This window comes from Epinephelus lanceolatus, chromosome 8, assembly GCF_041903045.1.
Source record: "Epinephelus lanceolatus isolate andai-2023 chromosome 8, ASM4190304v1, whole genome shotgun sequence".
Classification (NCBI taxonomy): domain Eukaryota; kingdom Metazoa; phylum Chordata; class Actinopteri; order Perciformes; family Serranidae; genus Epinephelus; species Epinephelus lanceolatus.
Window position 1 is genome coordinate 18,871,848 of NC_135741.1, and position 13,105 is coordinate 18,884,952.

The 13,105-nt window shown below is 42.6% G+C and overlaps 2 protein-coding genes across 5 annotated transcripts in view; one reads left to right on the plus strand and one right to left on the minus strand.

Annotated features, from left to right (window-relative positions):
- The first annotated feature begins 345 nt into the window (after positions 1–345).
- Positions 346–4,723, plus strand: birc7 (baculoviral IAP repeat containing 7). Of its 2 annotated transcripts, none has more exons than XM_078169954.1 (7): positions 346–952; positions 1,421–1,520; positions 1,666–1,747; positions 1,903–1,948; positions 2,695–2,904; positions 3,799–3,864; positions 4,404–4,723. In XM_078169954.1, the coding sequence occupies exons 1-7, from the start codon at positions 412–414 to the stop codon at positions 4,601–4,603; spliced, it is 1,245 nt and encodes a 414-aa protein (XP_078026080.1). In that variant the 5' UTR covers positions 346–411; the 3' UTR covers positions 4,604–4,723. The 2 variants fall into 2 exon arrangements, with proteins under 2 accessions (XP_078026080.1, XP_033485169.1); XM_033629278.2 differs by having other exon boundaries at positions 361–952; positions 2,695–2,817.
- A 113-nt stretch (positions 4,724–4,836) lies between these two features.
- Positions 4,837–13,105, minus strand: part of nkain4 (sodium/potassium transporting ATPase interacting 4) — a 63,196-nt gene continuing 54,927 nt past the window's right edge. Inside the window, exons 6-7 of one of the 3 annotated variants that reach the window (XM_033630180.2) lie at positions 9,563–9,647; positions 4,837–7,392 (exon numbers count right to left, since the gene is read on the minus strand). In XM_033630180.2, coding sequence (XP_033486071.1) covers positions 7,383–7,392; positions 9,563–9,647 — 95 coding nt within the window. In that variant the 3' untranslated portion in view covers positions 4,837–7,382. Of the gene's footprint in view, positions 7,393–9,558; positions 9,648–13,105 lie in introns of those variants that run through there. The other 2 variants (XM_033630182.2, XM_033630181.2) reach the window with 2 other exon arrangements.

The following is a 13,105-nucleotide window of genomic DNA, read 5'->3' on the forward strand; positions in this document are numbered from 1 at the left end:
AACTGACACCAAAACAAACTAAACTGATAAACAGCACTACAGGTAAGAGCAAAAATATGTAATTTTTATTTTGGGGTGAACTGTCCCTTTAAACTTATAGCTCTCTGTTGTCATTTTGCTTTATGCTATTTTTCAAAACTCTGTAGTCTCCTTCAATAGTCACATCTGTTGTGAAGCCATAGTATTCTTCTGAAATGCTTCACATGGTTTTCCCTAAGAGGCGGAGCCACATGGCATGTTCAGGCTTTCATTCATTCAAGGATCAATGAGCATACGTTCTGGCATTTGGTGGCTTTTCTGGAAAGCAGTCTCCTGTAGGCCGCTGTGCAGGCCCCCACAGCTGATCATATTATTTCAGCTGGTGTGCTGCACTCACCTTCAGTGTGCGCTCCACTATGGGTCGCAAAAGGGATGACTGGTACAGGACAAGAAGAGAAAGGAAAACCTACATGCCACAGAATGATGGATGACAGGAGCACTACGCTGCACATCCTCGAGGAGCCTCAGATGCGAAGAGAAGGGGAGAGGCTTCGAACTTTTCACAACTGGCCGGCAGATGCGCCTGTCACATCTGGAGACCTGGCCAAGGCGGGCTTCTTCTTTCTGGGCCCTGCAGATAAAGTCCAATGTTTCTGCTGTGGAGGGATTTTAAGACACTGGGTACATGGGGACAGCCCGGCCGCCGAGCACAAGAGGCATTTCCCCGCTTGCAGTTTCATACAGGGCCGGGCTGTGGGAAATATTCCTCTCCAACTTGGCTCCTCAGACTCTGTGGACGGCCAGCTGTTGAGTCAACTCCAGAGGATGACTATGGATGACCAGGGGACAGCTGGGCAAGCGGTGTACCCAGAGATGGAGGCGGAGGATTCCCGACTCACCACTTACCACAACTGGCCCACTGAGGCCTCAGTCCAGCCAGATGTTCTCGCCAGAGCAGGATTCTTCTACACAGGTACTCACTATACACCTTTAAAACATTCACATCCTCCTTCTTTAATGTCTTAATAATTAGCGACAATTTGAGCATCCATGAGTGTATTTCAGTGAAATATTCAGCTCTGACCCAGTCACTGCCAGAGTGACCTCTCTTTGTGAGAGAGTTCATGATACAATTGTCCTGCTGAGTCATGATGTTGTGGACAGAACAACCTGGACAATGCTGGGGCTGCTAAAGAAGGTGGGCTCCACAGCTTCAGGCAACACAGAGTGTGGACACAATATCATGGCAACCAAGACAAAATAATGCAATCAAATAAAGTAACACTACAATGGGTGGTGTCTTTGTGAAGCTACGAAGGTTAGTTTTACTGAGTCTGTGTCAAAGAGGGGTTGATTAATTGTCATTTTTACAGGTTTCAGTTTGAGCACAGGACTGATTTGTGTAAAGCTGTAAAGTTTCTGGTCCTGTACATCCTGACAGGTCACGGAGACAACGTCAAATGCTTCTACTGTGATGGAGGGCTGAGAAACTGGGAGCCAGGAGATGACCCCTGGCAGGAACATGCCAAGTGGTTTCCACGGTAACAGCAGGACTTGTCACAAAGCACATTGAAGAAATCATTTGCCGGTTTTTGCACTAGCCAAATTTTTTTTTCAAGTTTCAAGTTGTTTTGTGTTCTGCACGCATGCTTTGGCAGATTATAAAACAGCATCTCTGTTTCTCAGATGTGAGTTTTTAATCCAGACGAGAGGGCAGGAGTATATCAGCAACATTCAGGATGCTCATTTCCATCTGGGTGAGACTGTGGTGAGAGCCTTTATCCCCCTTATCTGCTCGGAGTGAAGTCTGTTTTTCATGCAGCAGACATTATAACCACACACTGATGAGTGACAGTTTGTCATTGCCGCATTTAAATCATTCATGACTTTCATTGCAAATTCAAAATATGATTACTTTTCTAGGGTGGATCACAGACCTCCACAGGCAGAGATATCGGATCCAGAAACGGTAAGTCATATAAAATTGAAACAAGGCAGGGAATGATGGGTGCGTAACAAGAAAGAACCTTTATTCCTAACAGGTAGACCTGGATAAGAAAATAGCAGCCTTTGATGCCAAAAATGATCTTTGTGTATCCTGCCGTGCAAAGAATCAAAGTGTCAACATCCACTCGTGCTTGTTCACACAAAAGGGGAAAGGTGGAGCAAACATCGTGAGTCGCATTGCAGGTTGTGCAAATGGATAAAATAAAGGCTGAAACCAGTTTTCTCAGACAAACCTGGTGTGAACCACTTGCACAAAGCACACCTTGCACCAGGCAACTGCTCAAAATCTGAAATTAGACTGTGAACAGGCTCTCTCTGGAACAAAGCAGCTCCATTACCTTTCTTTGGGAGGCTGCTGAAAATGAAATAACTGCATGTTCAATTATCTGAGCTAATGTTTGCGATAGGATTGCAGTAATCACAGAGTGCTATGGAAACCATTTGTTGCCCATGGTTGCATGGCAGGCGGGAGAGGGCCATTATTCCATACAATGATGGAATTACAATTATAATCCATTTCAGCAGATTAACACAAGAGGTCTGTGGTTTGAAATATAAAAGGCAGGGTGCACAATGTGTCCCCCTAATGCCCCCACTTATCAGATAGGTTGCTTATAGTTAATGTGTCATCTAGAAGGGAGGTAGATCTGTGGCTATTCTCTAGCACTACTCTCGCTTTCCTCACTTCTTCCTCTCCTCGTCTCCCAGATATGGTCGGCAGTCTGGGAGCTTCCTCGGCCATGCTCTCCCCCGTGGTGCAGACTGTGCTGCAGATGGGCTTTGAAGCGAACCTGGTGGAGAGTCTGGTCCAGACCAAGTACCTTTTGACAGGTCAGCACTACACTTCTGTATCTGACCTGGTCACTGACGTACTGCAGGCGGAGCAGGAGGACAGACAGAGTGGGCCACAGAGCAGAGGTAACAACCAGTGGTGGGAAGTAACGAGTACATTTACTCAAGTATGGTGCATTTCTGTAGCTTAACTTGAGTATTTCCATTTTCTGCTACTTTATACTTGTACTGGACAATTCAGAGAAACATATTGTACTTTTTGCTCAACTACATATATCAGCTACAGTAACTCCTTACTTTTCAGATTAATATTTTACATAAAACACACGATATCAAACACAATACATCGTTTAAGATTAAACCTGTGGTTTCCAAGCTTTTTGACTCGTGATCTCTTACAAGAAAATTATTTGGTTGGGGCCTCTTATCACATTTCATGTGCCTATGAGTTGTTAGTAGTTCCAAGTACTTTAACTTTTGATACTTTACGTACATTTTGCTAACGCTTTTATACTTTCACTTAAGTAGGAGCTGTAAATGCAAGAACTTAGCTTGTCGTAGAGTATTTTTTACATCGTTGGATTGGTACTTTTATTAAAGGATCTGAATACTTCTTCCACCACTGGTAACAGTCAACTAGAGGTGTCAATAATTACCGTGCTGAATCACTGTCATTTTCCACAGGTACCCGATTTGAAGGCCCAGTGTGTAGGATTTAGGGGCAACTATCGGCAAAATAGTATATAGTTGTTTCTTGAGTAACCGAGAACGGACAAATCAACCACTAGCTCCAAATAGGGTAATTTGTATTTTCAAGTCAGCCACTGTAATTCTCCTACACGCTTGGCACATGGGAAAAGTTTCAGTTCTACAACCTCACCACTAGAGGCCACTAAATCCTACACACTGGACCTTTAACATGTGCAATAGTATGAGCTGAAATAGTAATAACCTAAATATCAGTGTTATAATGGATACTTTAGTTTGTAATATGTTTTTTTTTCATGCTTGTGTTCTTAGAGTCAGAGACGAGGCAGGGCTCCAGTGCTGGAAACGTGAGGACACAAACACCCATCAGAGAGAAAGGTCAGAGGTCAACACCTTTATGATTTGCAAGGTGGAAAAAACAGCTTTTGTGCCTGTAACCAGGGTTCCCACGCTTCTTAAACATCAAATCAAATTCAAGAATCCAACATGGGAGAGTTTGAGGCGCAGATCAAGGTTAATTACTGTTACAACACTGAGAATTTTTATAAAGAGAAGGAGTGGGCTTTACGGAAGCACACAGGCAACAATTAAAAAGAGAGAAAGGCTTAAATGGGTAAACACTTCTCATTGTGCTGTTGCAGTGACGGTCTCTTTGCTCATTAAACAGCAAAGCAAAACAATACATTGTGTAAGTTGAGAAAATATCTAGTCTCACACAATATATATGTATATATATCAATCAAATTTCAAGGTCTTGTTTTTGTCCCCTCAAATATACTAACTTTGAAGGATTCCAAGAAGCTGTGGGAACCCTTTTCTAACACTTTTAATGACCAGTAACCCCAGTGAGTTGCTAACACAACTTAGCTTCTATGCAGTGTGAGTGCTTATCTGATTTCCTGTTTGTGGTCCCACAGTAAAGGACCCCAGCCCAGAAGAGCTGCTGAGGCAGCTGCAGGAGGAGAGAACCTGTAAGGTGTGCATGGACAAACTGGTGTCCATTGTTTTCATCCCCTGTGGCCATTTGGTGGTGTGTGGTGATTGCGCTGCCAGCCTGCGTCACTGCCCCATCTGCAGAGCTGTCATTAGAGGCAGCGTTCGTGCTTTCATGTCCTGAGGCTGTAGTGAGAAGCAACTGTTATACAGGTGATGCATGAGTGGCCTTGAATTTTTTCCTCTGTACTCATTTGACCTTGTACTGATACAGAAAATAAAGATTATTGCTGGTTGCTTGTCAGAGCTGACAGATACTTTTCTATAAACATTTTAAGCTGTTGAATATGTGTATGGTTATTATGATTACTCGCAATCAGAGTGCACTTCACAACACATCTACTAAACGACCCCCAGTATCATTAAAAGAGCACATTCTTTTATTAACAAACACCTATTTACATGAACACAAAGCACAGTTCTGGATAAATAGGATTACACAATCAGGTCACACGGGGTTGAGGCAACACAGGACACAAAATAGAAGAGAGAGATACAAAAAAAAGGAGATCTTTTCCACTTTCTATACAAAGAAAAAGAATTATCTACAAACGGGTGGAATCTTTTTCAGTGGAGACTAGCACATACACACACAACCGTAACAGGTTTCAACTAATTCCAGTCACCGGAAATTTTAGGGAGAGGCTGTATTGCACTGAGAGGAAGACTAGTTTTTACATAGTAGCATTTACTACTAATACTGATTATGTTACAATATGAGGTGCTTTGTGTTTTCACTAACACACACACACCAGTTAGCCTGCCAGGGGTGTGTAAACGTTAAATCATAAAGACAATAATGACACATAAATTATTGCATCTTGCCAAAGATGACCAATCAAATCAAAACGGGTCGCTGTCATCATTCTGAAATTAGCTGGCAGAAGTGGTCAGGTGATTTTCAGAATCGCAACAGTTTTTGGACCGTCTATCTAGCAGTGAAGAACATCTAATACCACAGAGGGATCTGACACGCAACTGAGATATTTTTAGGTGCTGACTATAAAAAGGACTGAAAACAGAAAGAACTTCTTTGTTCACGACGCTTTTGATTCCTGGAAAAAAAAATAGCTAAGCAGACCATTTTAAACTTAGCACCAAGAAATTATAATCAGACTAAAAGCATACTAAAAATGCTTCGATTCAAATGTAGTGCGCAAAAAACCCCCCAGATCTTGATCTAAACAATAAAGACTGAGTATAACACTGACACCAGGGCAAAGCACCAACTCCTGCTACATCACAATCACCCAGCAAAAACACTATTTTAAGATTTACTGTTATCTGCAGACAAAAAATAGTTTTAAGACAAACTGTGTAGATTCATGGACCTTGCAGCAGAAACTCAGTGGCCTTATAACTTGCACATGAACACTTTGAACACCAGAGAGCAGTAGTGATTCGCACTAACGGTAAGGCAACAGGGGATCTGACTTCAGTCCGAAAACATCTGACATTAACAACAAAAAGTGCTACCATCAGTTTAGGTGATATGACCCGTGTGTGTGTGTGTGTGTGTGTGTGTGTGTGTGTGTTCTTTTGTCCAAATAAAAATGTTGCTGGGTCAGAATAAAATCAATCTGAGTAGGAAACTACTCCGCAGACGCTTTCAGTTACAGTTTAACCAGCTCATACGCAAACCAGTTGATGACATCAGTTTTGCTATTTTGTCTTTACTTAATATGTTATACACATAATTACAATACAAACCCTGTAAAAAACATGCTATAAAACAATCACAACTGAGACTATCACCATTGAGAATCTACACTGTTGAACTGACAGGAGACAAACGCTCTGGTTCACTCAGGTACAGGCCACGCTATTCCTCCACTGAAGATGTCACAACTCAACGCTGTTGTATGCAATGTGAATAGTAAAAACAATTTCTATTGTTTTCCTGAAGTTAAAAATATGCTGTGTGACCTCTGCTTGAGAGTGTGTAATGATCACCCCTGTCAGGAGCTCGATGTGTCGGTAGTTAGAGGAGAGCTGAAGTGAAAATAAAGCTTTCAGTGTGTCTTCTAACACATGACACTTCAGAAATACTGACTTGGCTGTTGGTGAGAATAGTCGCAACAATAAGACTCCAGAAATAAAAGTAAGACTCACATGCCGTTCCTTGTGTTTGAACACCTCTTTGCGTTCTTGATAGTTCACATTTCAAACTCTAAATCCAAATTTCTTACCCCCCCCCCCCCCGTTTTGTTATTTACATTTTCTATTTTTGACAGATGCCCCTGTAGGGTTGGTGCTTTTGTTCCCTCCCCTCCCTCTACCCTCTACCTCTCCACTCCCCTGCCTCTTCCTGCTTTGCTCGTGTATTTATGCACACAGATCCTGGCCTAAAGTAAACAGGCAGCGCACAATAGCTCATTCCACGGGCTCCACTGTAATTCAGCCCTCTGGCCAAGATCTGAGCCAAACCAGCAATAACATGCTAAATCACTGAGTCCTCTAAGACACAGGACCACAGACTGGGAAAGCTGGGGCAGTCCCTGATTACACACACAATGTATTTATATGCTGTACATGTTCTATACAGTCATGTTTGTGGGGTGTATTAGACCATTATGGGCAGGTCACAGCCATGGGACCTCAGCAGAGAACTCCATACAAAGAAAATGATTGATATTTCCCTAAACACACAATATGAGGCTTTGTTGCACTGTAATCCCCCCTTTCCCAGAACCCGTCATCCCTCCCTGGAAAACAATGGACCCTAACTGAAAAGTGGTGGCTTTTCCTGGCAGTACACCAGTAAATGACATGTTTAAAGTACTGAAATCAAGAGGGGGAGGAATGTCTGGCGTGTCCCAGTGAACTGAGATGTTTGTGCCACAACAGCCATTTTGTCTCCGTGGGAATTCGCTGTGTCACCTCCGCACTGGACGCTCTCTTATTTACGTAGACCTGCAGAGAACACAAACATGGGAAGAAAGGAAGACGGTTAACATTCGTCGGGGCAACTTGCACGCAGACACGCAGACATTTATGCACACACACTTCCCTGGATGAATGTCTCCTGGATATAACTCCCAGTAGATTGGAGGAGACGAAAACTTCCTCCCTCCCATTAGAGACGGAGCTGATTAAACTGTCAAGAAGCTAATAAAATATTCATCTCATGTTGGCAGAGAATTATTACATGACTTCCCAGACTTATTGTTATTAAGTCCTCTGCACAACTTAATTGATTAATCCAATTTTAGTCAGATTTTTTGTGTGTTTTTCTCCATTTGCTTCTATCAGTTACTGCCTGCAGCACTGAGATGCACATATACTGGTACACCCACACATACACACACATATTCCCTACAGCCCTCTGACAGGATGTAGCATGTCTCGGAAAGACATCTACTCCCCAGACATGACTCAAAGCCCCAGATACTGAGCAAGTGTTTGCACAATCACTCCGAGTCAGTGTTGTTTTGTAACATCCTGGATCCTCATCAAATTCTAAAAAGCTCACACTGGAACAAGTGAGTTGAGATTACTTGTTCTGATTATTGAACAGTTGTAGGAAAATCAAGGGATCCCACTCCCAGCAAACACTGGTAGGACAGTGACGTTGAGTCCCTGGCCAAAAATCGTCACGGCTGGACGCCAAAAGCGGCAATGCAGTTTTGAGGTAGAGAGCCCAATGGTGACGGTGTTTCTACTACCAATACATGTCCATTCAGAGCCTCTCTTCTAAATCAGGAAATATTGATCATATTACACATCTATTTTTTTAATACAACATTTTATTGACAATTTATTTGTTTGGTTGTGAAGTGGTTGTGATCAGAAGGTAAAACTATGATGAGCACTTCAGGTCCAAAGACCAGTATTACTCGATGCCCATTTTTTTAATATATAAAAGATGCCTATGTCATTTAAATTCATCAACTGTTTCACTGTCTCATTGTTTTAAACCTGTGATGTTTGAAAGGGCCAAAAGTCTATCCAAGTTGTAGTTAGTGGCACATGGGAGAAGTAGCCTTTGCTAGAAAGTCAGGTGATGTGGCATGAAGACCGACAAACTTTATAAAGACAAGTAAGCCCCTTTTACACTGCCAGATTTTATGCGAATGTTGGGCCGTTTTGCCGGCAAGCTGCGAGCGTTTAGACACACAGAGCCAGATTGGCGAGTTGATCCAAGGTGCCCAATTTTCCGCCTCGTAGGGTAGGGTAGACATATTGACGGAACCTTTTTGGTTTAATAAGAACGAGGTGCCTTTCCGCCACGGAGGGGCTGTTGAAGACTTGTGGGAGGAGCTGTTGATGACGCCGCATGTGCGAGCCACTGGCAGTGGATAAACAGGAAACAGCTGATAGCAGGAATGAGCAGCTAGTAGCAAGAGGGAAATGCAAACCTGACAGACACTACAGTAAAGATGAGCAACTGGAGAAACAAGGAATTGCGCCTCCTCCTTACCCTCGCAAACGAAGAGGCCATTAACCGTCAAATGACGGGGACGGTGAAGAATGGGCCGACTTACGAGAGAATCGCTGAAGGACTGACCAGCCACGACTTCCCACTGTTTACGTCACCATGGAGCTACACGTTTTGTTACTGTCTCACGCCCCCCATTGCCCTCAAAAAGGTGCATTCTGTATAAACAAAAGTAGGTAGGCGGAATTTCGCCACACTCCCTGATTTTGTTTTTATACTGCCAATGCTGAAAGAAGACTGATTGGACTTTCCTGCAAATTTAAAATCTAAAAAGGGCTGTAGAATGAGTTGGATAAAGCACTGAGCTTTCACCTGGGACACTGAGGTTCAAGTCCTGTGTGGGTCAACGTTAGTTTATTATTTGGACATATTTTGATGTTTCTAGGATGCTTAAGAAAGACGTCCAGCTGATGGCCAGGTAATGCTGCGTCTTGATTTGACATTCAAATAACGGTCATTTAATGTCTCAGTGTTTGCTGGGATGTAACCTTAAAGAGGAAACAGTTAGATACAAACAGGCACAAGCTAAACTGTTCATGTCCGCAAAAGGCAACAGATAATATGAATACTGACATGCACCTGTTCGTACAGTCACAATTAAAGCACACAGAGACACATATGGTGGCATGGCACATTCATACTTACAGGTACATGGGCTTTAAGAGGAGATGAGATGGTTTCTCATTGACATGGTAGAGTGGGAATGGGTCAAATCCACCAATAAAATCAACTGAAAACAAAGGATTAAACATATAATTTATGGAGCAAACCAAAAGACAGACAATAACAGAATAGAACACTGAAATAAATGAAAAGACATGCACGATAAAAAAAGAAGATAAAAACAGATGAATGAGAAATGAAATGGGAACTAAAGACACAGTGGGAACAGATGCATTGCAGGGATGTTGAAAGGTAGGCATCTTGCCAAGAACAGTACAAGTCTTTTTTATTTTTAACAAATAAAAGTCCACCAAGAAATAATAATAAAAAAAAAATCTCTGCTTTAACTTTTTATCTGTGTATCTGCCTGCGGCTACAGGCAAAGCTCAGGAACAGGTGAAAGCTGGCCAGCTGTCAAAATAGCCAAAGCCTTTTTATCGCTCAGAAACAGAGGTGACCTTCAGCCACCGACCGAATGCTCAACCCTCTCTGTTTATTTTCTCACTTAAGAGTTCAGACTCTAGGCGATGTGCAGATGAGCAGACCAGTGTTATGTCGCATGAGAAAGAGAGAGGGACACGCTGGCAACCAAAGTGTTGTGTATTTTTGCACAGATGCAGGGAGATATTTTTGAGATGAAGGGAAAGGCTTGCGGCTCCAGAGGGGGAGAAAGGGGAGAGAGAGAAAGAGGGGAGGAAGGGGCGCGTCACGCTTGTCGGTCTGACTGACAGGGGGGGCCAAAGAGATTAGGTTGGAGGAGCGCATGTGACAGAGGCCAGCATGTCCAGGAGCTGTGAACACCACAAGGGGAGGGAAAAGGAGGAACAGAGATTGGACCTGATTCAGTGGAAAGAAGATGACAAACAAAGAGTGGATCTTAGTTCAAGAGGATGACAAAAAAAAATGGCAGATCTGTTACTTTCTGGGAATCAACAGCTGTGGGGGAAAAAGAGACACAGGCCAGCCATGGAAACTACTGTAAGGCCAATCAGTTTCATCCTGATAAGGGGAGGCAGGGGTGGTCTGCTGAATACTGATAGGTAGGCAGGATGAGCGCAGAGAGCCACAGGGTGCTGTAGGGAGGTGGCTGTCCCTTTCCTGTGACCCTGCCCTGGTTTCCTGGGATTCTCTGTTTCATCTGTACACCAGATACACACACACACCACCCACACAGACAAACACACCCTGCTCTTTTCTGTACCACTGATTTTCTCATTATAAGCAGGTGGGGACCCAGTCCCTGCTATGATAAGCTGTGCTGAGGAATACACTCAGATGATAATGATGGTTGCCATTTTTAGACGCACTCGCAGCTCTAGGGACGGCGGTGTCGGTCGGTCGGTCGGCGCATCCATCAGTCTTTCAATCCAACACTTTGGTTCAGAGTGAAGTATCGTGACGACTGTGCTGTGAAATTTGGCACAGATATTCAAAGTCTCTGGAGGATGAACTCTAATGACTCCTGACTTTTGATGTAGTGCCACAAACATGTCAAATGTTCATTTAGTGACAGGAAAATTAACAGCCAAGTTCCTGTCATGTGTCACAGGAGAGCAGTTCAATAATTTTATGATAAGCACTCATCTTAAAGAGCAGAGTCTGAGCCTCAACAGGTGCCCTTCACTTTCACTACCTGCTCTGAATCCAATGAAGATATGAGGTATCAAAACACTAGTTGCACCTTTTTAAAAGCTTCATCTATAACCCTGCGCTCCATCCTTCCTATGTACTTTATAGGTATGTCAGCCTGTTAATAGCTGTTGAACCTTTTCCCCCATTAATTATTACACACACTGGTCGGGCCCTGACCTTTATCTTCTGTGCAGCTCACTAAAGGTCTGACAATCTGTGTGTGTGTTTTCAACGGTGCAAAACTGAGCATTCTGAAAACACTGCCATATGTTAGGTGATATCTCACTCTAATGTGCCTCACCATTTGGGAATGTTTGAGACTTGCCTGAGCAATCTGTTCTTTATGCTTGCTCTGTAAACAGCAAACATTTTGAAAATGAATGTAAAAAAGCTGCTGCGATGAAATGGCGGAGAGCTGCGAGTTCAAATGGGCTGTTCGCTCTCAGTAGGTGCTTCAAGCACTTTTCAAATGTTTTGGCATTTCAGTGCGGATGGCAAACTTTTACAAAATGATCAGGGAACGCCAGTGAGGACGGAAAACTCAGCATGAAACAGTGTATTCAATTCAATAGACTGGCCCCCTTATTTCACCCATCAGCAACTATATCCCCACTATTTATTTATTATTTACATTTTCAACTGTACAATACTGACAGCTGGAAATAATGCTGTGCAATCACTCAGCTGTGCAACACTTCACTATTGTTGCATTTATATTTAACACACATTTTAGTATGATGCACACATTAGTATGTAATTCGAAGGCCTCGATTGCACAGGAAGCGTATTGCAGGTTGAAAAACGTGAGGTGCGCAACACTGCCTTTTTCAAAAATAAAAATAAAAAATTGAATGCCACTAGTGAAAAAAAAAATCCCACTTGCTGCACCTTTTATTGTTACCAGGCAACCACAGACTCACCTCCTTATTCTAACCTTTCCATGTAATCAAACTACTGTTTATTTATTTATTTTAGTTTTTTGACAGTAGTAAGTATCTAGTTCCTAAAATTCCTAAAAGATTTGCTGTAGCTCTGGTTGAGGGTGAGAGTCTGTCAGCAAATAGTTTGTTGGGCACAAGGAAATAGAGATCTGTGTGGGTATATGAGACCCTAAAAAAAGGGTCAGGTGTACACCTCCATGATTGTCGTTTCCAGGCATATTTTAGGATGACTCGGGGGCAGTTCGACAACCTGCTGTCCATCATTGGTGTGTACAGCTCTGAGTATCCAGCAACAGCTACCACCTGTTTCTCCTCCATTGTTTACCAACTGTAAACTGGTTGTCGTGACTACCACAGAAGACATGCTGCCTCTCAAGTCATCCGATTGGACAATGGGGAAAAAAAGATGAAGGAAAAAAAAGAGATGACATGGGGCATTTTTCCACTCTGAGTTGAAGTTTTTTCAACTTGAGGAGTTCAGAGTGCTCCAGCAAAAACACCAGGCGCCTAAAACGCAAAAATGCGAGGGGCGTCGCAACGCAAAAGTCAGAGCAGAAAGCTTTATTTTCATCAAAAACAATTGGGAAAAACCCACCTCCAGCTACTAAAATGCTTTCAGTGTGATAGTTCATGTTTTCCTATTTATCTATCTATCTATCTATCTATCTATCTATCTATCTATCTATCTATCTCAGGTGATGTATGAGACGTATGTCATGTGACGTTACATTATGTTAGCTACAAACACACTTATTTTAAGCCAAACCATGTTGTTTTTTTCTAAACCTAACCATGTGGTTTCGTTGCCTAAGGAAGTAAACTTAAAGATTAAGTTTTTCTTTAACTGTGTTCAAAGTTCATTTTTAATAGACTGTATTCATTTATCGAGTGGAAACTGTAGATTTCATGTGAAAACTGGAGTTTATTTAAATGACGCAATGACTGTAAATTG